The sequence below is a fragment of the Peromyscus eremicus genome, chromosome 1 (assembly GCF_949786415.1).
Source record: "Peromyscus eremicus chromosome 1, PerEre_H2_v1, whole genome shotgun sequence".
NCBI lineage: Eukaryota > Metazoa > Chordata > Mammalia > Rodentia > Cricetidae > Peromyscus > Peromyscus eremicus.
This window is the reverse complement of record NC_081416.1, coordinates 33,955,541-33,980,617: the sequence shown is the minus strand read 5'-3', so window position 1 is coordinate 33,980,617 and position 25,077 is coordinate 33,955,541. Positions and strand designations below refer to the sequence as shown.

The 25,077-nt window shown below is 43.3% G+C and overlaps 1 protein-coding gene across 1 annotated transcript in view; it reads right to left on the bottom strand.

Moving 5' to 3' along the window:
- The window catches only part of Glis3 (GLIS family zinc finger 3), a 426,546-nt gene that overhangs the window by 33,347 nt on the left and 368,122 nt on the right, over window positions 1-25,077 (bottom strand). Inside the window, exons 6-7 of the mRNA XM_059259342.1 lie at window positions 24,013-24,163; window positions 4,707-4,875 (exon numbers count right to left, since the gene is read on the bottom strand). Of these exons, the coding sequence (XP_059115325.1) occupies window positions 4,707-4,875; window positions 24,013-24,163 (320 nt within the window). The remainder of the gene's footprint in view (window positions 1-4,706; window positions 4,876-24,012; window positions 24,164-25,077) is intronic.

Here is a 25,077-nt window from a genome sequence, read left to right as displayed (position 1 = left end):
ACAGAGGACAGCCTTTGTCTGACTGAGGACCAAGTGAAACACTTTCCCATCCCCTGTCACTTCTTCTGGAAGATATTCTGATGTGGGTGAACATCGGGCACATTTAGATTGAACGCTATAGTCACCATGGTTTCCTGTTGGCCAGATATACAAATGCTTGTTCTCAAGAGGAAGGTGAGCCTCCTTACTGTGGCTAACATGGGGTTACTTTCAGTTACATGCTCAGCCCTGCCCATGCCCTTTGACACTGGCATACACCCTTATTGCCTACACACTAGCAGCTTTCAGGGGGCCATTGCTTCTTCCAATACTTCCTCCCTCATTCTGAGAACAGATGCTCTTGCTCTGTGCCTTCAAAGGCCCTGCATCACCCTTACCTCGTCTGCTAAGTTACTGTGGCCTCCTGGCTTGGCTGCCCCGTGAGACTCCATGCTCAGAGAAGGCACCGCTCTAATTTATCATATGTCCCATGGTGTCCTCAGGGTCCAGCCTATCTCATGCTTCATAAATACCAGCCCAATAAAAGACTCGACGAACCACGAAGCCCCCAGGGCTAGGATAGATCCTGATAAGCTTTAACATCTCGTTACATTTTTACGGTAACTGAACATATACTAAGAGATTAAGAAGAGAGAGGGAAGATTATGTCTAACGCAGGTGAGGCTAAGAAAAAGCTGTGTAGAAGAAGATGCCAAGATCCCTGTTTGCTCAGGAGCAAGACTGGGGAAGCAACAGGCCTAGTTTTGAGGTATTTTGACGTTACATATGCAAATAAGAGACTATGGTACCATGGCTATAAAAGTACCATACCTCCTGGTGTGGGCCTATATGTGTGGCAGACTGGCATCTAGGTATTACCTCAAAGTTTGCAAGAGGTATACACAATGGCAGAAGCATTGAGAATCAAGACCACTGTCCTCTGACAAAAATGAACAAAACAAAAATCAAAGAGAAAACTATGGGAACCATCCACTGGGACAGCGGGCGGGCAATGCCTTCCGGTTTCCCAGACACTCTCCTCAGTGCTCTTTATCCCTTGTTAAAGCTTCCTCAACATGTGCCATCACGTAACTCAGAGCAAAATATTCTGAAGGTTATGAGGAAACAAGGCCTCTGCCCTCCAATATCGAACTCAGCTCTAGCTGACAGATACAGATGTACATAGATGTTATACAGATGTAACAGATCCTAAGAACCAAGGGGTCCCACAGGGGTGTCAGCCGCTGACCTGAGAGAGGGGCAGGGTTTCTGGGCTGAGAACTGAGCTGAGCACTGAAGGCCGCAAATAATAACTGGAGAGGCTAAGTTAAGGCATGGCAACGAGCATCTAAGGGAGAAGTAGTGAACAGGCTGGCTTTACTAATTGCAGAAACAGTGCTGAGAAATGGCGACTCTCTGACCTTCAGCATCTAGGCAGATGGTACAAAGTTTCCAGTAATGAGTTAGAACATGGCCCCTATGACGATTAGCTTTGGTTGGTCAGAGACATACAAGCCCTCATATATATCCAAGTGCCTAGAATTCTATCAACGCCACATCTGAAATAACACATTATAAAAGAAGCCGTGAGGTGTTCTGGTACTCAGTAGGGACTCGAGAAATTGGCATTCTTTATTTGGTAAAGGCAATTTAACTACTTTTTCCAAACAAGGATTCCTAACGTTTTCTGGTCTTAATTCCTGTGCCAGACTACACATTCTGCAGAGAGACCCAATCCTTTCTTTTGTGGCAATCAATCTTCTATGTCTCAAAGGTAGGGTTCAGGAGATCTTTAGTCAGTCCCTCCCTTTGTGGGGAGTCCACAGTTCCCATCCCTGTCACTGGTATTACAGAGTGTACCATGCTTGTGGCCTTCAGAAGGAAGAGAGGCAGCTGACATTCTCTTGCAAAGGTAAGAGATACAAACTGAGGCCACGAAGATTTTTCCACTTCAAAATGGCCGCCCATAAATAGTTTTGTGATTTATTGGTGTAACAGACATACTATAATGCCCAAAGAATTAACATTTCCAAAGACGCTGAGTTCCTCTCAAGGGAAGCCACTGTCACACACATAAAGTACCGGTGGTGGCTCATACACCATGACATAGTCAAAGGCCACTTCCCTTAAGAAGTTCAGATCAACATCAGGGGATGTGTTATGGCACTGCTCAAGTCCCAGAAATTATGTGTCATTCAGTTAGTATTTAAAAATAAAAATAGACTCTCATCACATTGAGGGAACTTACATTTATTTTATGATGGTCAGGATCAAAGAGCTTGATGTTAGATGGGCAGCTGCTGTGGGCCTCTTCTAACTTCTGACAGTGACTCAGCCCATTTTATTAATGAGCTAAAGCTAAGTAAATGATGAATCAATGCCTGCAAAGCAGGAAAAGATGCCAATGCCCCACTAAAATCGCTAAGTGTGATCAACCTGTTTCCGTTAAGAAAGCTGCTGGAGTTTTTACTGGGGGATTTCCCAGGCAAACAGAGCAAAGATGTATAAACCTGGAGCGGAAGGCAAGCCCATTTCCTCTTTGTGTTTCCATCCTGGCCCCTAGTGCAAATACAGTGAATAATTCGGAGCTTCTTCATGTCATCCTCTTCTCCAACCTGACTGGAAGAGATAACCCACAACTCACATTTGCCCAGTCAGTCAGGTGTGGGGTCAGAATACACATGCTATGGCAAGGACATGCAGCAGATACTATAAACCTAAAAAGTGCAAACATCTGCTTCATTCACTCCCATAGAGCTAGTGGGTCCCGACCCTTCCTCGTCCCTCCTTCCAGGGTGACTTATGGATCACTGTGATCACTGAATGAACACTCTCTAGCTTCCAACCCTAATCCCTCGGACATACCAAGGTACCCTGTGTCTGTCTAACCAGCCTGGTGTGAGCTAGAGTGTGTTATGGCGAACACCATTTTCAGTCCACTGGGAAACTGTAAAAACAATAAAAGAGATAAGCTCAGGTAACTGGAGAATAGATTTCCTGTTTTCAGTGACCATGAACTTAATGGGTGGCGACCACGGACATGGTGTCACTGACAGTTCCTTCCAGGAGAGGCTACATTTACCATGTACACACGATGTTAAAATAATTCTTACCTTCTAATTCACATACCTAATTATCACATACATCCATGTGGATCTTTTACTATCTCATAAAATCCATGCTCTGAAACTCAATTTATTATTCCTTCTCTCTTTTTTTTATTTCTCAAATTTTGTTAAAGGCACAGTTTTATACCTCGAGTATTGGGCTGGTTCCTCTGCTTTATTCTTTGGCAATTCTGCTTCCTGATAAAGCTCTTGAGTGCATTCTCCTTACTTCTTTGTCTTACTTCAAGGCATCATGTTGTCCACAAGGAACCCTATTTCAAGCTTCACCCTGTGTCCTCCCCATCACTCATTCCAACTGCCAATGGCTTTCTTACACAGAGTCCTTCCTCTACAATGCCAACCTCATTGCATGTTTCTTCTCACAATGGTTATTTGCTTCCAGCAGGACAAGGGCAACTCCTCAGTTACAGCACATGGTCCATAAAGGCAGCCAGCCCACTACCACCCAGTCGTCATCCATGTGCGCGCTGCTCTCCTGAGTGGTCAAGGCCTGTTGACCCGCTGTGCACGCACCCTCTCCTCCTCCTCATCTCTCAGGTGTCCCCACTGTCTGAGACTCTGTTGCCTTTTAGCTGTGTGGAGAAAACTTCCTTTTCTCTCAATGCCTATGCTACCACACCTTTCACTCACTGAGAAACTGTGTGGCTTTGTGGTTCACACAAACAGATTCATCTGGGGAGCAGAGGTATGAGAACCCACCTCTAGCCCCCAAATCTCCAAATCCAGGGGAGAATTCAGAAATAAAAAAGGAACCTACAGTTATTGAGGGATTTTTCCCATAGAAATGCTTTCTGAGGGCGATACCAACCAAAAGTATTGAGTGGACAGTGACTTCCTGATTATCGTTGTCATATAACATTTTCTGTCACTTTATCATCTTCTCCCAAGGTGCTGCAGTTTGGATCTTGAACAAGTGCCCATGGCCTGTGTGTTGAGATATTGCTTGGGTACCACCCTGGAGTGCTCCTTGGGAGGAAAGTGCAACTCTGAGGGAGTGGGGTCTAGTGAAAGGAAGTTGGCTTGTTGGGGGACATGCTCTTGAAGGGGAAAGTGAGAACGTAGTCCCTTCCTGGCTCTCCCTTTGCTTCCTAGCCACCGTGAGGTGAACAGACCCCCTCTGCCACAAACTCCCACCCTGATGAGCCCAGAGCAAGGCCCAGTGACCATGGGATGAAATCACGGGTCAAAACCAATTTGGATGCTGACTGTCTTTCAGCCATTTTCTCAATAATGGAAGGCTGCCGAGCACACAAAGTTGTATTACTCTCCACGTGACTATCCGGAGAGCCCCTCAACTCGCTGAAAACTGAGTACCGAACCAAGGTGAAATGGCAAGGATGGGAGGCTGTGATACAGCTTCCAGCTCCTGACACTTGTTGATTGCCAGTACCATTTGATTTGTTATAAAAAAAAAAAAATGCAACAGATAATGAGATATTTGGTCCGCATGCTTTGTGTATGTTACTTTTAAAATGTCACCCCTGGGTAACTCAACCCACCGACGAATTATTAATAAAATTCAGCAACTGTCAGAGCTCTTCTGTGTGGAGGGAGGCTTGGCGGCAACACCTATTATGAGAGAGAGACAGATGGCCTTACCTCTCAGTGCCTGCGTCCACAGCTGTGAGTGGAGGTAACTGGGAGGAGGGGTTGTGGGGGCTCCCCTGTACATTATGTCCCGGCGAAGGGTGACTGACAGGATGTGGGGGTGGCACGGCCCCAGCAGCTGTTCCATTTCGGCTTGAATGATTGCTGGAGAAAATGGGAGCTGGAATGAAGAGAGAGGCAGCATGAGACAGTGCCCTGAAGGAGGCCACATTTAAACACCAAGGCTGACAGCGAGCATATTTCAGGGGCTTGTTTGTTTTGCTCTGAGTGCCTTTTAGGGAACAGCTCTCTCTCCCCTTCATGGATACACACAGCTTTTGTTTCTATGGTGGAACAGGTTCCCCGACTCTTGTGCCTTCATCACCCCCATCTCCGGAGCTCCAGCTGAGCTTGCTCCAGACTCACCTTTGTCTGGGTGCCCTGTGCCCTGACAGCTCCCTACCTGGTCCTTACAATTACTCAATCTTGTGCTGTGCGCTTCTATGCAGACGTTTCTGTGTTTGTGCTCTTCAGTCCTGGAAGACGATGGTTGAATGATGGTATGTTCAGTCAGCTGACTGCAAAGGGCACAAAACAGCCCTTCTGCCTCTTCTCACTGTGTAGCTAGACACTGTGGGTCAGGCCCCTGCAGTCAGTGTACCGATAACCTACATAACTGCAAGTCTCAGCATAGGGTGCCATACCCTCTTACCTAAGAGCCCAGCAGACTCAAGCAGTTCTTTCATGGTGTGATGACTATTACTGTTTTTATTCCAAAGAAGTCCTCATCCAAGATGACAAAATAGGAAAAGGTGGTCCCTCACACACAGCTCTGGGTTCTTTCCCCATCACTGCCAATCACACACTGATGGGGAGTCACAGCCCCATTGTTGGGGCAGCCTCCCCTTTGAGAAATGTATGTGACCTCAAACTTGCCCATGTGCCCATTTACATCAGCTAATTGGTACCATGTCACCTGATAACCAGGGCTTGTCACTTTCAAAGTCTCTCAGAAAGGAAGGACCTTAGTGTGGGGACTTCCTTGGCAGACATCTTATTAGGCTGCAACCAGGCGCGACCATTACCTTCTCCCCCTCACTTCTTTCTCTGCTCCATGGGGGCTGGGTCACCTGGGGTCTTAATTCTACCCTGGTGAGGTTGGATGAAAGTGATATTGGTCTAAAAATACAATTCCCTGCTCCATGCCCATTTCTGCTCCTTCTGAACTTCACTAATATCAAAGAACAAATGGATTCTTTTTAATTAAAGAAATCAAGTTCAGGATTAAGAAAGTCATATTATCAAAAAGATTTGAAGGTTTAAAAGTTCAGGGAATTGTATTTTTAGACCAATATCACTTTCATCCAACCTCACCAGGGTAGAATTAAGACCCCAGGTGACCCAGCCCCCAAAAGACTAATCCAATGGAATAAGAGTTCAAGGACTTAGGGGAGCATGTGAAGAGGCAGAATTACCATCTTCCCGCTCAAAAAGCTACTGACATGCGTGTGATCTGATCTGAAGGGTTTATTTCTGGTAAATCAGCATTCTGTCAGGTTCAATCCTGTCCTCAGAAACCTTCACCTTTCCAGAGTCCTCCAAGTCCTAAAGTGGTAGTGAGGCCAGGAAGTGCTTACTAGTTCAAAAAGTCAACCCCGAGCTTCCCTTGTGCGCATCAGACTCCATGTAAGCTGCACATTCGCAGACCCACCGGAGTCACCGTATGAATCACTGGCCTCATTTATGCCCTGCTGGCTTAGGGAACCACAATTCTGCTTGTATTCCAAATAATAATGTGGCCCAAGGGAGACGGCTGTTTGGATTGAATGTAGCAATAGTTTCAATATTGGTGTTTGTCAGCATGGAGCTTGGGTTTTATATAGTGTTCTAAAAACTCATGGAATAATAGGTCACAAAGACACCGTGAAAACACAGCTACCTTAAAAAAAATTCATGCTGTAAGTATAGAAACAAGAGCTCTCATTTATTTTGTAATTGGTGCTGAATGTACCCTTCACTTATTTACCCCCAGAGGTATTTTTGTTTGTATGTGTTTATGTTTATCACAAGGGAAGCACAGCCCTTGCTGCTCGGAACCCAGTGGGCAATAGGGAAACTTGGATGCTCATGCTATGCTGCTTTACTGCATGGTTCAGCAGAAAATACTGTGTTTCCCAAAGGTCTACAGTAACTGCTTCTGTTGGATTTCACATTAGCTACAATTAAATAAGCTGGATGAGAAGGTGCCATTTATAGTCTGTCACTGAAAGTGAGAAGTTGCTGAGGAACTATCCTCTCAGCCAAGTCACAACCAAGCACCTATCATTCCATCATCTATCCATCCAACATTATTTTAAATGATGAATCTAATACACACACACACACACACACACACACACACACAACTGTATTATTTCTGTACTCCTGCTCTTGAGTGGGTTTCAGTTTGAAAATGGAGAAACGCCTGTATGCATTAATTCTACCGAAATACCAGGATTTACTAATGTTGACCTCTTAGCAGTGTTCCAACACTTTAACACATTCATTTGTGGCTCTACCCAACCAGGTGAGTGACCACATCCCAAATTTATTACAACAGTTCATACTTTAGTACTTTTGCTAAGTTCTCTACCTTGACATACTTATTTTAGTATTTTCATCCTCTTCTCCCTCTTCCTGCTGGGGACTGAATCTGGAACATTACGTACGTTAGGAAAGCGATTTACCATAGAGTTACAGCCCTGGCCTCTTCTCATACTTCTCTAAGGCATCAATCATTCCACAAATATTTATGAAGTAGCTACCATATGGCAAACGCAAAACTTGGTCCTGGGATAAACTATAAAACAAAACATGTTTAGTATCTGCTATCTCCAACTGCATCAATTCATGTTTGCCTTTTTAATGAATAAAGACAAACAATCTAAATACCAATAATATCTACCTTGGGGCTGTAGCATAGAGGTAGAAATTTTATCTAACAATCTCCTTTCTGATCAAAGGTTGCCCCAGGGAAGTGTTAATTCTCCCAGATTTGTAAGCAGACACATGTTGCAGAGGCCTAACCTCGAGGCATCCAGGAGTCCTGGGGCAGAAAGCCAGACATAGGTTGGTAGAGCTAAGGAAAGGACTTTCCAAGCAATATGAAGGTACACTACGATGTTCAGAGGGGGGAGGTGGTGGAGAGGGTGTGTAGGGTAAGGTATCTGAGGTGACTGGCATGCAGCTGAAGGCTAAGGACTGGGTCTTCCATATGCTCCGAGGTCAAACATCCATCCACAGACCTTCCCTATATAGTTATAGCTGATTTATAATACTGAAGCAGGGAAAAGTACTCTGCCAGGGACGCCATGAGAAGAAGAAAGATAGGGCTTCACTCTTCAATTCAAAGTCTGCATCTGAAAGTATTTGAACAGTTTCTTACATAGGGCATAATCGATCACTTTTCTGCAAAAGAAAGCCAATCACTTCTGTTATAGAACACGGGATGAAAATTATAGAGATTTTAAGAGAATTATAGAGAGATTATGACTTCTGAAAGAAACTTATTATCAATGTCTATACAGAACAGTCTGCCTGCAGAGTCCAGGATAATTGCTAGTTGTAGATATTACTTATGACCATAAGAATGAAATGAAATTGAGGATAAGCAATAAGAGACACAAGCATGACTTTCTAATATACATACAAAGGACAACTCTCTGAAGTCACTTAGCTATGGCTGCAGTAGGACTAACTAATCTTGGCCTCTAACAAAGACCCCCAAGACTCAGAAAAGGCCATTGTGGCCCAGAAAATGTCTGCTATCGACAGTGACTTCAGGGATGTCTCACCTTATCAAACCATACATATAAGATACAGTCTCCAAGTATTATTCCTTTATTCATTTGCACACAACATTCCAGCACTTTCTTTGCATAAGGCAGGTGGCTAAATCTTTCTTAATGTTTTACGTTTCAATACCTGCCGGCTTCTCACAGACCTGCTTGCTTCAGCATATGCTTACTGACAAACGCTCAGGCTTTGCCAAGGGATTTCCAATCTTAGGAAGAAAATCTCCATCCTGGAGTGGAACGATGAGGTTATTCACAAAAGGAAAAAAAAAAATATTTCCATACTTAACTCAAAATGACTTCCACAACTCAACCAGTGGAGTGTACAATGTGGCCTATTGATCAAAGCCAGAAGAAGAAAATGGATCCCCCATCCAGAACACAGCACAGTATTAACAAAACTGCTGTGACCAAATCAACCAGACACAGACTGCCCCTGGGGGCAGTTTTCATTGTTGGTGTCACCTTGGGGGTCAGAGCTGTCTCCAAAGCTCGAAGGGGGCTTTTCAGTAAACTTCCAGACAGGGATGGTGACTGGCAGCTGGAATAACTGATTAGGCACAGCAAAGGAACAAACTAGAAATCGTTATTGCTTTTGTGATTAAGAGATGGTGAACTCCCCAAGGAAATAAAGCCTGGTCAAGCCATGAATGCATGAACTCTGCCTGCTGCCCAGAGCCAGGAGCCCTCTTCCCTACTGCCGTGGACGCTTTCTCATGGGGCCTGGCTTCTGGCAGTGACAGGCAGAGGTGGCTCTGGGATCCATGTGGCTCTTAGGTGCTATCTTGTGGCCAGGGAAGTCTAAGCTCCCACCTTAAATAATTTCAGTTAGTCATTGTCAATCAGCATATTTGCTATAACTATTAATATATTTATTATTAATAACAATAACTATTAATATTAATAATTATAGTAATACAATATAATGGTTATTATAACAACATATTATTCAATAATATATTATTATATAAGCAATATATTATATTATTAATAACTATTAATATATTATTTCTAATGCACAGGATGCCCTTGGGGAACTTCACTTGTGAGGTATTCACCATGTGAACAGAAGATGTGAGGAGACTTTAGGGACCCCAAATAAAGACTTCTTGCATTGGGCCATCCCAGGGCTGTTGTAAGCTACCACCCACATCATCTGGTAACTGTTTCCATCCACGCAGAGGGTGGGCACAAAGACTTTCCTGTCCGTCAGAGGCATAAAGCAGCAGCTAGCATAGGCAGGCCTGATGGAGTAAACCCGTAATCCTGGATGACAGGGAGAAGAAAGCAGGAGATTGCAAGAATAAAGCACCTGCCTGCCTGGGCAATTTAGCGAGACTGTCTCAAACAAAGTCCAAAGAGGAAGTGATGGAGATAGCTCAGTGGCCATGTCCTTGACCTGTGCAAAACTAGGTGTATGCACAACTAGGTTCAACCCCCGGGACAGTGAAGAATGGCTGGTCTGTCTTCCTGTTCAAAACTGTATGGGCAGCTACACTTCTGTTCTTTGAGATAAAATAATCTGATAACCCTAAAGAGCCATGGAAGTAAGACATACCTTCTGGTTCCCTAGGTCTTGGGCTGAGGCATGTTGAGACTCTAAACTTCTTGTGACTCTCAAAATGGTCCAGGTATGCACATGGGGTAGCAGGTGCTGAACCAGGTCTCAGCTCCATTACATCTGCTTCCTTCTCCACATTGGGGAACTCAACAGTTATGACTGATTGAATATTTGTCATGTGCCAAGGACTTACAAACATTTGCTATTTACTGATTAGGCTTGAGGCCTAATCTGGTTCTTGGTTAACATGGCTTGGCTATGGTCACTTGGTGAGCAAATAGTGAAGGTGAAATTCAAAGTGAAATTTCAGGTCATATGCCCCTAACCACCACCCTACACGGCCTCTCAAGTGCCAGATGGATTCTAAACAAGGTGCATCCTTATCTAGCAGTGCATTTGAAAAGGCGTCTTGGAGTAGAGGCACACGGGTGGCTGTAACACTCTCAGTGGGACAGTCAAAAACACCCCCTCTGTCCCTGCCCATTCTCAACCCTGATGAGGGAAATTCACCAGCTTTGAAATTCAATCCAGACAAGAAATTAACTGAATTATTCAGTTTGGAAAACAAACAGCTGGTAAGAAATGTGCTTTTTCCCAAATGAAGATTTCAGATCCGTATCAGAGGCATACTGATCCACAGGCAGGAAAGGAGTGGGCCCCACAGGGTTTCGTGAGCAATCAGCTAGATGAGCCCTTTACTGTAGCAAGCAGGACGTCCTGGGCCATCGATAATGAGCTTAGGGGAGATTTGCTGTATATGTGGAGACCACTGAGCTTCCCTGCAAGCCCGTGCTTCAGGACATTCATGGCTACTGAAAAGCCCCAGCATTGCTCTGGCTTGTCTTCACTAGAAGGGGCATCAAACTTATTCAGAGATGGTGACTCTCACTTGTAATGGATGTCAGAGGCATGCTGGGCTCCTGAGAAATGACATTAATTGCTTGGCAGCCAGCACAAGGGAAGAAGTCTGGGCTGACCATTCATCTCTTAGGCAGAATTTCAAGGGTCAAGGCATAGAGGAGCAAACTAATCGATGAGACCAAAGTAAATTGGCTCTCAAGTAGACATTAACAAGAATTAGAGGGTCCAGATGAAAGGTGAGCTTCATCTTGTCTCTCTGTCTCTCTCCCGAGAGGAGAAATTTAGGCCTGGGAGGAGTTCAATAAGCCATTTAACTACAGTGGCCATTCTGGCTCCTTTGGCCTCATCAGAAATCCTGCTCTCACGACAGACAGTGTCAGCATGGCTGGGAACAGAAGAGAGCACACACAAGGGGAGTTATATGTGGACCTGGATTTGAAGCTCAGCTCTAGTGACTGCCTGAGGTTTCTTCACCTTAAAAAGGAAAATCCTTCACAGGATTGCACGAAGAACTATAAATATATAATGTATTATAAGGCCCAATTGGGGGCTGGAGAGATGGCTGAGCAGTTAACACCGTTTGCTGCTCTTGAAGAGGGCCCAGGTTTGCTTCACAGTACCTGCATGGGAACTCACAAATGTCTGTAATTCTAGGTCCAGGGGAATCAATGCCCTCTTCTGGCCTGGCCTTTGTGGACACTGCACATGTCATACATAGTCATACAGACATACATGCAGTCAAAATACTGTTTTACATAAAATAAAACAAGATTAAAAAAATTAAAAACACATAGCACAGAGGCTGGACTATGGTTATACACTCACAAAATGTTCTTATCATTTGACTATACTACAGCAATTAATACAATTTTAATGTGATTAGGGAATCACAAAAACATGCATTGCTCCAAAATGGTAAATATCCAATTAAGCTTTCTTATCTAAAGCCCAGGAAAAAAAATCTACATATAAACTGTGCACTGGAGTTCTTCACAATGGAGGAGTTTACGCATCATATTCAATCAGCTTTTTATTGTTCAATATTTTTATGCATGTGCTACAAAGTGTTTGGGGCCTAGAATGAATCCTCATAGGGTTAAAATGTTGTCCTTTACTTTGAAGGAGTAATACACACCTTGGAGATACAACTCATAATACATTTCAGTTTAGAAGATAACAAGTCATTTTCATGCATGACTGCACTTCGTTAAGGAGCGAAAATGGGCTGTTACTAAAATGTCAACACAATTGTCCCTCTTGAAGCTTAGTTTCTCTTCAAGTACTTTTACATTTTCAGTGCTTCTTTTTGTCTGTGTCTCCTCTCCAAGAGCATACAGATCCAGTCTTGGTTCATTGTCAGAATTTAAAGAAAGACTTCCCCTTGAGACGTTCTGAGGAAAATGGCCAATACTGGGGGTATCCCGAAATGTGGTCCCCCAAGTGAAAATTTAAGTCTAATACCATCTGCTGTTCTTCACAGAACACCTCAAAGCAACTGAATTGCACTGTCATCCAATGGAAAACGCCCTCCTGACCTAAATTTACACACCAGAAAGAGTTTCCTAGCAAGAAAAATCTGCCAGGGCAACATGCTAGGAAGCCTGTATCTAATTCTAAAGTTAACTGGAGAATGGGAGAGACTCCGGTTTATGCTCATCCTTGTTGCGGATGAGAAGGGGCTGTTCCCTTTTTCCCTCCTGCCTAATGTCAAGGCATTGCCCCTCTGCCTCTCCATCAGGAAGGGCGCCAATTCTGCATCCACATTCTACCTGTGTTCAGAGAAAGCCGCTTCTTAAGGGTTTGACATTCATCCCTCTAATCTTCTCCTTCTTGCAGCATGAATAATTTTCATATTGCCAATCACTAAAAATCTATTCTTTCTGCCTGTCTCACCCCCCCCCCCCCCGCTCCCTTTGCAGTGTGGAGTATCATTATCCAGCAGCTCCAATAACAGCATAATGAAACAATCCCTTCTCAAGCAGCTGTCAGACTCCAACGACAGTCCCCGCACATCCCTGACACACCACCCTCGGCTAATTGATGGCAAACTGTCTCCAATGCTCTAAGACAAAGAAAACATACATGTGGCACCTGACAGGAGAGTTCCTGGCGATGGATAAACCAATGTGTTAGGGGGCTGCTGGATTAAGGTAAGTAAGGGTACAGCTCTGAAGAATGTACCTATTAGCTTTTGTGCTTAAGAGTGCTGCTGTTCACTGGGGAACAGAAATAAATAAGGTAAAGTAAGAATTTATTGATGTCTGGACAGTTACATGAATATTCAGGTTCTTTTACAAACAGACATTCTCCCAAGAGCTCCAAACTTCAGTGTAGGTAGCCCAATTACATTTCTAGCTCATGCAGCTAGATTTACCACCAGGGAAGATGTTATTAGCGTTTGGAAGAGTATACATGCTCTCAAGCCTTTCTGGAATATACCATGATACAACTAGAAGGTATGTCACCCCCATGAATGCCAAAGGTTACCATCAAACATTCTGAAATACCAGGTGTAATTAGCTTCTGTTTGGGAAAGTTCCGGAAACATCTGTACTTCAGAACCAAGACATTCTGTTGCAACTTGAATGGCGTCATTCTGGCACTTCTCTGGGGCCATCATTTCATGCAGCCCTCTCAGCTCTTTCCAGACAATGCATGACACATCAAACCTCAACTCTCAGACTGTGTTTCTCTTCTCTTACGTATCAACCCTCCTACTTATTCACCCTAAATTACACAGAAAAGTCAGCAGGATAATGTGAAATTGCAGAACACTCTGACTTCCCTTTGGATAGCTGCATTTCCTATCTGCCTGAACTTTAGACTAGACTTTCACTCCCTTTCAAGTCAGAATGAAAATGGAGAAAGAGGAAAGATGGAGCTGGTGTGGCTAGCTGCTCCTGGTAGTAATTAAAAAGTTCTCCTCATCTCTGTCTTTGTAGCAAAGTCCAATTTATTCATATAAAGTAATGACCATGTTAGGAAACATATTGGGTCTCCTAACCCTTGCTAGGTATTCCACGGCTGTACCAGCAAAGGTAGGCCTCACGATACTCCCCCCCCCCCCCCCCCCCCCCGTGCTTCTACATGCACTCTGAAAGCATCTGCAGTCAAGGCTGCTTGGAAGCAGATCTGTTTTGATTGCCATGTTCTCGAAGAATGGACTGCTGATCTGTGGACCCCGAGGAAACCTCTCTTTACCAGATGTGGACCCCGAGGAAACTTCTCTTTACCAGATGTGTAAACGTCAGTAACAGCAGCCCTTTGCAGGGACCCTGGTGCAGCGAGGAACCAGTCTTTAATTATCACTAGCCACAGGCAAGACTACACAGCCAATGAGGTGGGTTTTGCTGTGGCCCCTTCTCCGTTCTCACACCTTGTTCTCACAGCCTTTCTTTACCTTCTAGCTTGACTGCCAAGCAGACATTCACGTTTTATCATGAATTTATGTTCACATACAACATACTGGAAAGAATTTTGATTTACTATTTTTCCCTACTTGGTAAACAGGAGCTTCCATCTTCAGTTATACCGACTTCAAGATCTACTGTGAGACATAATGTATTCTGAGGAAGCAAGTACTCCCTGTTGGAACATGACCAAGTGGGCCCCTCAAGCTTGCTGGTTCACCTTCTGGTTTTATTCCTGGGAATTGGTGTGTACATCTCAGAGAGTCTTTGATTTTAGAAAACAGTCGTGGTATGCTACAGCCTGAGACACTCCCTCTTCTAGGAAGAACAAATGTGGACAGAGTAAAACCATGATGGCGCCTGGATCCCGCTGCCAGCCTCCAGCTCATCATGCCTAAAACCCAGTTCTTTTCTTTCTGGCAACTTCTTCCTGGATGAGAACCATGTCCGCCAGGGCATCCCACCCCAAGCTGCCTCTGCAGCTCTTCCTGCCAGCTGATGACTTCAGGGATTATTTTATTTGAGGGCCTCTAATCTTAGGGTTCCAGAGAGCATCCCATGGAAGAGGGGTAAACTTGGCCTGGATCCCTTCAAGGGAGACTGTTTTGCTACCATCTGCCTTCATTGCTGGGCCTCATAAAGCTCTCTGCAAAGCCATGGGCTGGGAGACTTCTGAAGGACCTGCTAAATCTAAAAGATTATGAGCCCAGCCAAATTCCTATGCATTATGTACTCTTAACTCCTCTTAGGATGCACTCTCCTCTTTAATTAATTTATTTTAGTTAATTCACTTTATGGCTTCCTTGGTTTCATTTGGTCACTGACAAATGTTCCAGATGTTAGTCTGAAGCTGAGGTCGCTAAACCTTTTTTGCAAAGGACCAGAGAGTTTTAGGTTTTGTAGGCAAGAAACAATGGCCTCAATTCTTTAGGCAGCTATTCTCATTCAAAGCCTAATAACTTACTTTGGTTTAAATTTACCTTCAAAATTCTTAAAACCACCATTAGTTCTCTGGCCAGGCAAAAACAGGAGGCAAGCCAGACAGAGCCTGTGGGGGATTGCTGATCTCCAGTGTAACAAATCACCTGTTGTGTAACAGCTACAAAAAATAAGAACGAACAAAGAAAACAAACAAACAAACAAACGCCATCACGGTAGGAGAGTATGAATTATAAAAACTAACTTTGAGGGAAGAAAATAGCCAAGAGTAGTTTTATCGGCACTGTGAACTGTATTTTATGGTAAATGACAGAGCCTGGAAGACACTATTTACAAAACGACACCAGGAGAGACCAAGGCTCTACCTCAGCAATGCCAAGGTGATGGCTGTGTGAAATTGCACCAGCCCGGGCCATCAATACAATTTCCTCTCTCCAGCACCTGCTTCACCTCCAGGTTCACCGTTGATTAAGTTCATTTTTCAAGCAGGCGTGGTGTTGGCACTCAGGAAAGCCAGTCTAATGAGACCGAGGCTCTCTGTGGCAATGGAACAAGAGTCTAATGCAGGGATCTGAAAATGGGACTTGGGGTCTGCAAGCTCCAAGGTCAAATCTCGTCTTGGAAGAAACTGTCTCTGAACTCTCTGCAGCACTCAGTCCCTAGGACACGAGGAGAGGACAGGGAGGGGGCTGGTGTCTGTCACAGAGGTCAACTTGGCTTATCAACAGTTCTTTAAACAGAGGGAGGGAAGAAGTGAGGGAGGAAAGGAAGGAGGGCCACTGAGAACTTGCAAGTTGCCGGTGAGCACAGTGGATTCTTTCCTGCATTTCATTCTCACAGCAGCCCCATGGGATTCCTGCTACCACCTATCTATAAGAGGAAAATGACTTCCCTAAGCACAACACCCAGGAGGCAACATGCCAAGAAAGGGCTTTACATCTCATCACAGGATCTTTCTGCATGACACTGTCTTTAAAACAAAAACAACCAAAGCACCATTTTTGTATTCAAACCCTAGTAACCATCAAAACATAATTTTGACAATGTGAGTTTGAGATCACTGACACCTAAGTGGTGAGTTTCTGATTCCAATTTTTTCTTTAAGGCACCACAGTAGATCTCTGCATTAAAGACACACCGTGAACTACTAGGCAAAGTATTGGGGTAGAAAATTTAAAGAATCCTATTTTAGTTTTGTTTTATTTTACTAAATGATGCCGATTTAAATTCTCATTTCTTTACACTCCCCCACCCATTTCTAAAAACAACAACAAAAAACATCAGGGTGGCAGATAATTTGTGGCACCTGCCTCCTATTTTGTTCAGAACTGTAATATACATTTCCTAGTATTTGAATACGGCAATAATTATCACTAACAGATGTTGAGCACTTACTGCCTCCTAAGAACTCTTAATGTCATTAAGTCCAGCAATCAATCTCAGTAAGGGGAATGTCTCAGTTGGAGGCAAGGAGGTGTTTCCATTTGTAAATATTGTGTTTGACCAGACTGGCTTCATGGACAGTAAGAGAGACTCATGTAAAACATGGTCACTAATGATATGTAATCTATGACTTTTGAAAGGAGACACAGAATACTACTCACTCTTACTGTTTGTATAGACATAAACTGCCTGAGCACCCAAGCACCTAGACCTGAGGACATTTCTCTCTCCATTGGCACTGGCCAGCAGGTACACTGCGATTCTCAAAATGTATATCCACTCCTTAGAAATGCTTGATGTAAAAGGTAGGCATGATGACATATACCTGGAATCCCAAAACTGGTAAGGTAGAGGCAAGAGGATTTCTGTAAGTTCAAGGCCAGCATGGTTTACACAGTGAGTTCCTAGCCAGCCAGAGTTACATAGCAAGACACTATCTTTGAAAAGGAAGGGAAAAAAGAAAGATTAAAAAAAAAAGCTTGGTATGGACTCGCCTGAGGAACACATTCCTATGAAGACTGGATGAGAGCTTGTTCCTTTTAATAGTGACCAGTCACTTTCTGCAGCTGCTCATTCCTACAGGGCGAAAGGGATAGACTCTCTGTTCACTTTCAGAAAGAGTTCCAGTGGCACAAAACCGGCCATTTCTTAGGATATGACTAGGCATTCACAAAAACACTAGGCTAAGACTCAACTCTGCCGTCCAAAGCTGATAGATAGATAAGACAGAAAGAGATAGATAAATGATAGATAGATAGATAGATAGATAGATAGATAGATAGATAGATAGAGATTATTGATACATAGGTAGATAATAGATAGACAGATGGATGATAGGTAGACAGGTAAAGAGATGATAGATACACAGATAGGCAGATGATAGGTACGTAGACGATACACAAATAGAAAAAAGGAAGACATGAACCATGAGCAACCAGGTTCACTAAAACCGAACTGGACTAGTGTGCAAGAAGATGGCCAAACTCCAGGTAGAAACAGTGAGGCAAATACAAACCTAACTCAGGAGGAAGATCAAGACTCCAAAGAGGTGCCTGTGACTTCCAGTGTGGGTTAGAAGGGTAGCAGTGGTCCAAGGCATGGTTAAGGAACATGAATGGGGCTGATCAGTCTATGACAATGGCAAGGAAGACACGATAAATGACAATCCCCAAGACAGAGCTTTTGCTTAACATGGAGTAGGTACTCATCACGATAGTCAATCGAGCTCTGACACTAACCTCTTATTACTATAAAGTATCTCAAGTTTCATGTGAGTTAATCCAGTAATGTCCTTCAGTTTATATCCCCATGTTATCCTTAACCTTTCTTTATAGTGTTCATCCAACAATACAAAGGAATTCTCACTATGACTACAAACACCAAAAATATTCAGTTCTTAAGAAAAAACCCTTCGTGATTCGGACAGAAGAGACTAACTTCCTAGTTATTTCCCTTGGAGGCTATATTCAATGGAAGTAGAAAGTCAGAACTTTGGACCCAAGTCTGGCTCCTTAATACACAGCCACAAAAGCTATTAAGTGTTTTAGTTGATATGTTCTAGCCTGAATTCTATCCTGCCATCCCTCTGTTCCTTCGGACCTGCTGGAGACAGACTGCACGGCAGATACAAATGGCCCTTCTCGTATCCTACTGACAAAACAATATGAAATGAGTAGTGGAGAAGGGCACACCCAAAGACAACGGAGTCCTTCCCTAGTGGGGACAAAGCCAAAGCTGGCAAGCCTTACTACGTGGCCTCCTCTTCGATGAGGTATGGCACTTTTTTTGTTCACCCCCAAGAATGTTTTTATAGCATAAACTTGTGCATGTTGGAAAACTGAGTGATTCTGCTTCATCTTGCATGAAAAGCCAGCAAGAGTACAAGGGTCTATGTACACAAGGACAAATCCAAGCACCCAATTTAGCACTTTGCAAACATATAACGGCAGTAATAGCTGTAACTGCTCCATACCTGCCAGTGCGACCTGGGAACCAACATTTCCATTTGCTTTAATGGAGTGTGTCTAGTAAAAGCTCACTCTTAATTAAAAAACAAACAAGTGAGTCTTCTACAGATTTCTACAGTGAGCAACATGTATGCGTACTACATAGTGACTCATAACCCAACCGCCCCCTACAAAATTCAAATTGGCTTTTTTTTTTTTTTTTTTTTTTTTTGGTTTTTCGAGACAGGGTTTCTCTGTGTAGCTTTGCGCCTTTTCCTGGAACTCACTTGGTAGCCCAGGCTGGCCTCGAACTCACAGAGATCCGCCTGGCTCTGCCTCCCGAGTGCTGGGATTAAAGGCGTGCGCCACCACCGCCCGGCCAAATTGGCTTTTGATAGAAGCCACATCCCCATATACTGTGAGTCAAATGATAGATTCCAAAGTGAGCTGCCTGGATGAACTGCACCCTGCATCACCTGGGAACTCACCAGGATAATCTGGCAGAGATTCAAATCTTTGAGTTTGTTCAGAACTACTGAATCAGAAACTCCAGGAGTGGGCTCCGAAAGCTGCATTTTCACAAGGCCATCCATCTGCTGACATTCTACACACTATTGGACAGGTTCAGGGTTAGGAAGGACTATACTGTATATTAGGGACGTTAGAGCCCACAGTAGAGGACATGGGGCTTGTTCCTACCGCCACTGACTTCAGTCTAAGTTGATGAATCATCACCAACAGGAGCTGCTGTAAACAGTGGTTCTCACCCTTCCTAATGCTGCGAACCCTTAACACTGTTTCCTCATGTTGTGGTGACCCCCAGCCCAAACATTATTTTCGTTCCTATTTCATAACTGCATTTTGCTACTGCTATGAATTGTAATGTAAATATCCGATATGCAGGATATCTGATATGTGACTCCTGTAAAAAGGTCCTTTGCCCTTCAAAGGGCACATGACCCACAGGTTGAGAACCACTGCTTTAAAGTGACCCCATTTCTGAGGACAGCTTGAGACACTACCAGAGGAGGCGTCATGAAAACACACTCAGATGTTTCCTTCCTATTCATTTTGTCTCCGTTCCCTTCTGTCCACCCTTATCCCAGTTTCTCAGTTGATTTCCCCCCTTTGTGAATCCCAAGCAAAGCAGTGCTTCTGAAGATAATGCAAGGCATATTTACGTGTTTTACAACGTTCTATGTCTTTCTGAAGACTTTAATGCAGGTTATGTTTGTCTTTTACAGCTCTCCCCTATAAAGTTTAATCTACTGGGAAATTGTGTGTCAGTTTAGAGCCCTCTAATGACCAACCACCCCCTAAATTAAGAACCAGTTTTTGAGAAGAGACCAGAGGAGGCACTTCCACAGAAAATTATAGCTAACATTTACAATTTTCTAAGAAGCTGTCCAAAGACAGCAAATATACTTAATTTAAGGATGTAGAAAATATATTAAAACATATAACATGAGATTATACTAAATGAAACACTATTCATAAAGCATGTTAACACTGTGCTATTTATTACAAAAACTGATATTATTGCAGGAGAAAAGCTCCCTTCTCACAGTAATGGGGTGGAGAGCTAATGGCAATATAAAACATTATAAAGAAATCTTCATTTTCCTCTTATGCTTATATATGATATTGGAACAAAAACCCTATTTTTTCCCTTGAAAAGCTTAAAGCTACATTAAAATTTGAATAGTTCAACGGGACTTACTAGCTCTAAACATAAGGATTACTTTATAACAAGAGAAACAGTGCCAATAACCCCCCCACACACACACACACATACACACCATTCATCTCTTGTTTCTGCTGCATTAGCAGTAGTTTCTATGGAACTCGAGTATCTCAACCCTCTCCATGAGAAGTTTGGATTATCTGGAGATGGCTCTTGCCATCATGGATGTCTATCCACCAGGTTGGACTGGAGGATGAGGGAGGGAGGAGCAGGCCTCATCTCCTCTTGGGTTATCTGACCCCCTTCACTTGTAGCTTTAGCCCCACTGATCAGTAGTTCTGAGCAAGTGAATCCAGAGATTTGGGTTTCTGCTAGATGATTCTAGTGTCTAGCACTAAGTCTTCATGACTGAGGTCATAGGCTCACTAAAGTCACCTTATATTGAGTCCAGTTACAGCTGTGGTTCGGAGGGAGCCATTACTTTTGTGGCCACATATGGGGCAGATCATTTGCCTGGGGCATCCACTGGTAGTGTGTGGACCTTCTGCCAAGACCAGGCTTTGGTCCAGTTGGTCAATGCTGTTGTACACTCACTAAATTTAGACGTGCCTACTTCATCAGCTCATTATATGAGCTCAGATTTATACTGGCCCTACAGCCCTGAAAGTGGAACTCACACTTGACCTACTGTGAAACAGTCTCTCTCGGATCCTCAAAAAATCACCTGGAATTTCCACATTGACCTGGGCATAGTCTCTGAACCAAACTAGAAGTGACCCATTCTCGGGGTCCTTTCACCAGTGCCCCTGCCTCTGGGACCCACTCAGCAGCAGGCCCAGGGAGCCCAGGGATTTTCCAACAGTGAGAAAGTAAACACCATGATTTAAAATCATCCTCAGCATGGCCTACAAAAATGAAAGTCTTTTCAGGCAATCCGTTCCAATCAACCACTTGCCACTTGTCATATCAATCTGAGAAACCTGCTTCAATAAAGGAAGTAGATACTTCAGGACATGTAGGATTTCTTGCCAGCTCGTCTTAATGCTGTACAAATCATCTTTCTGAGTCCTGAATCTCATGGCATCTGAGGGATGATCATGCTCAAAGCAGTATTTAAGGGCTTCCCCTCACACACCCACATACACTCAATATGTTTCCATGAAAATATTTTTGTGCTAAATCATTAGGTAGCAACAAAAGGCATATGTATCTGATAATCATTAAGGAAGTATTTTCTTGATTTACTGTATCTACCTGATTTTTTAAAAAACAGAATGTGCCAAGTGCTATATGCAGTGTTGAGGATGGACTCCAAGGTCTCAAACAAGTTACACAAGCCCTCTACCACTGAACCACACCCCAGCCCATCTCCAAGCACTTCTTACCTTCCATCAAGTAGACTCACCAATTCAGATTTCCCATTTAACTAATTAATGAACAGTTTCCAGCATGCTTTTGGCATGTGCCATGGGTTGGCATGTGTCTGCAGACCTGTAGCCCATGTGCAGGTGGTGTGCACATGCATTCCACACATGAGCCCTTCTAGAGCTGAGCAAAGAAGGCATGTAAGTTTGGTTTTAGAGCTTTTCCTCCATCTGGTTTTGCCTCTGGGTTTGTTGCCTACTCAGCCAACCGAAAGGTATAATCAATTATTTAAAAATAATTCAGAGGCCAAGAAAGTACAATAGCACCCAAGGGAAACAGACATAAAGTGAGGAGAATAAACCCTGACACTTCTAAGCTACCTGGAGAGCTAAAATCCCTGGGAACTGCTGGTAGGGTGGCCACCTGCCTACTTCAAGCCACGTCAGAGGCAGAAAGGGCCTGCCAACGGGAAGATGCTACGTGGACGGCTGTGGCAACTTAAGCTTCCTCGCCTGGTGTTACAGCTCTTCTGCTACAGTTGGCGGCTCAAAGGCAAGAGCTCAAGATCTTTTTGAGAACCAAATATAGAAAAGCATCAAGAATAAAAAGGGGAAGTCTATTTGGCATGACAAAGCCCTTTCAAACTAAAACTAAACCTTAAAAAGTTGAAAATTCTAAAACTTTAAAAAATACTCTCTGACATGTAAAAATGCACACCCAGTCTAACACAAGAGTGCTGGAAATGAACATATATCATATGTATATAACATAGGCAACATTTTCCATAGTGGCAGGTGTCACAGTGTCCAAAATTTCAGACAAGACTGGCCAAATCCCTGCTAACAGTTGCTATTATGTGTTGGTTTTCTCAGTCATCTCTGATTAGGTTAATCTCTGATCTTAACCTCTGAGCTCAAGATCTTTAGTAAGATATATTCATTGCCTGAAAAATAGAAGGATGTTTCATAGGTTGTTTTAACCTGATTGTCAACTCATTTAGTGTGTTAGAAGCAATGTTCACGTGTCAGAAATTTGCAATCCAACAGCCCCTATGTAAACAAAAGCTCTCCATGTCTCTTTTCTCATGTCTAATACAAAGTTTTTAAGTATGTGTTGGTAGTGTTATACAGCAGCCATATACATTTGATGAAGTATCTATGTATCTCTTTAAGATTTGATCAGTATTCAAATAAGCTTTAACCTATCTCTCTGGAGCTGGAAAAAAAATGAGGCTATCTGGAAAAAAATGAGGCTATGTTGTTTCAAAGAATAAGTCCCCAAGCAACTGCTAAAGGTTTCTCGATGTTGGCCCCCTGCGATTAAGAATGTCTTGATGACTGATGTTCTTGAAATGACTGCTTAATGCCCTTTTCTTCTGTACTGGATCATCTTGAGAACTGTCAAGCTTCAAAAGCCACACAAGCATGTCTTTCTCCCATTCCACTGTAATGCATCAGTAAATTCTTCATTCTCTATGGCTTATTAGTACTTCTCAAAAGAAAAAAAAATAGCATGCTGCTAACCTGGCTATGGAATCGGATGCAGATGGAAGTGAGATCTGCAAGTCACTGAAAATGGAAAAGTCTCATTGTCTGGAATGTGGTGGTGGTGAGACTTGCTTTCAGATGGCCTGCAGCAAGAGCTTTCTGTGTGTAAAGTAATAAAACGAATTATGCTTCCTCAAGTACTCCACCATCATAGAGACTTGAAAACGCACCAAAACTGCAAGCTAATGCAATCAAAGAAAAACGATGTGCTCTCTTACTGTGTCAGACTAGTCTTTCCTTCTTTGTCACAACTTGCTATTTTCTGAATACAGGGGTATTCTGAATCCAAACTGAGGTAGAGGAAAGATCTAGAGTATCCTCCCTTCCTCTCCCTTTGGTTTAGGGACATTAATGGTTATTCTAACAAGTTGGTTTACTAATATGAACCGTTTTTGTAGCGACCTGGGGCTTCCACTTAAAATGGAAAGATGATAAAGACTGTTCCATTTAGAATCCACATGTAGTCTGCTGCCTGCTTCAGGGCCACCCATTTCCTATGAATCTAAATGAGTAAGTTTAAGATTCCTGAGAGGGCTTAGTGCACCAATCTTCTGGCAGAAGCCCAGAACTAGAGGAACTAATGTGTTATGTGGCCTTGTTTCTTGATGAGGAAAAGGGAGGTCTGCTTTGCCAACCCGGCACAGGAGAACAACTGCAGACTACTGCCACAGCCAGTGCAGATGACCAGGGTGACTTCTCAGTGAACGAGGTTTGCTGTTACAGTCTTACCTGGATAGAGTTCAGGCCCAGGCCCTGGCCCCGGGGAGTGTCCCACGGCGCCATCAGCAGCAGCATCTCTGGGGGAAGTGGCTGGCTGCAGGGGCTGCACAGCGAGACAGTCCGTGAGGAGATCTGGATGGAGCTCAGTGCTAGACCGTAGCTGGAAGGAGAAAAGAGAATAGAGATGGAAAAAGCTGATCCTTAGAACACTTGTCTGGAAAGGCCTCATGCCCCCAAGGTTGATGCAATTCAATCCACAAATATTTATCAAGCAGCCATGGGGAGATAGGCATGCGTGTGACAGCACCAACAGAAGGGTCAGCTCTCCAACCCTAGAACACTTGGCAGGTACTTCCGGAAACACGTGGCTGCAAGTAGGTTTGACTTCAGACATCGCTAGTTCCACTTCTGAGAACCCAGCTTCCTATTAGAGTTCCATTTATTTGCTCACTCAGTATCAAATCGGAAGTTGTAGGGATGATAAAACCAAACTCAAGTGGACTCTGTCCACATTGGAAAGTACTTTAAGGACAGGGATACTGGCACAAAAATATCCAGGAGAAAACTTAGAAATCTCTACTGAAGTTTGCTGCTTAGAAATTTTACATGAGAAGGACATACTCAGGATAAAGTTTAAATACAGAAAATGATTAAATGAAACTGCTAACAACAAACCCCAATACTATGCCACATACAAAAATAGGAAATTACATCTTCATTTAGTCACATACAACACAATTTATTTTATATGTGAGTCACATGTAAAAATTAAACCAAAATGGAGTTAAAATGTAGTGTAAGTGAAAATTTATCTGATTCATTTTATTACATGTGGATGTTCATTTGTGAAAGTGCTTTTGCTTGTATATGCATGCATGTGTGTGAACATCTGAGTTTGTGAGAATGTGTGTGTATGTGTGAATGTATGCATTGTGTGTGTCTGTGTGTGAATGTGTGCATGTATGAATATATGCATGTGTGTAGGCTGAAGAAAAGCCTTGGTATCATCTTCAGGATTGCCTCTAAACAGGGGCTCATTGGCTCATAGTTTATCAATTAGACTAGACTGGCTAA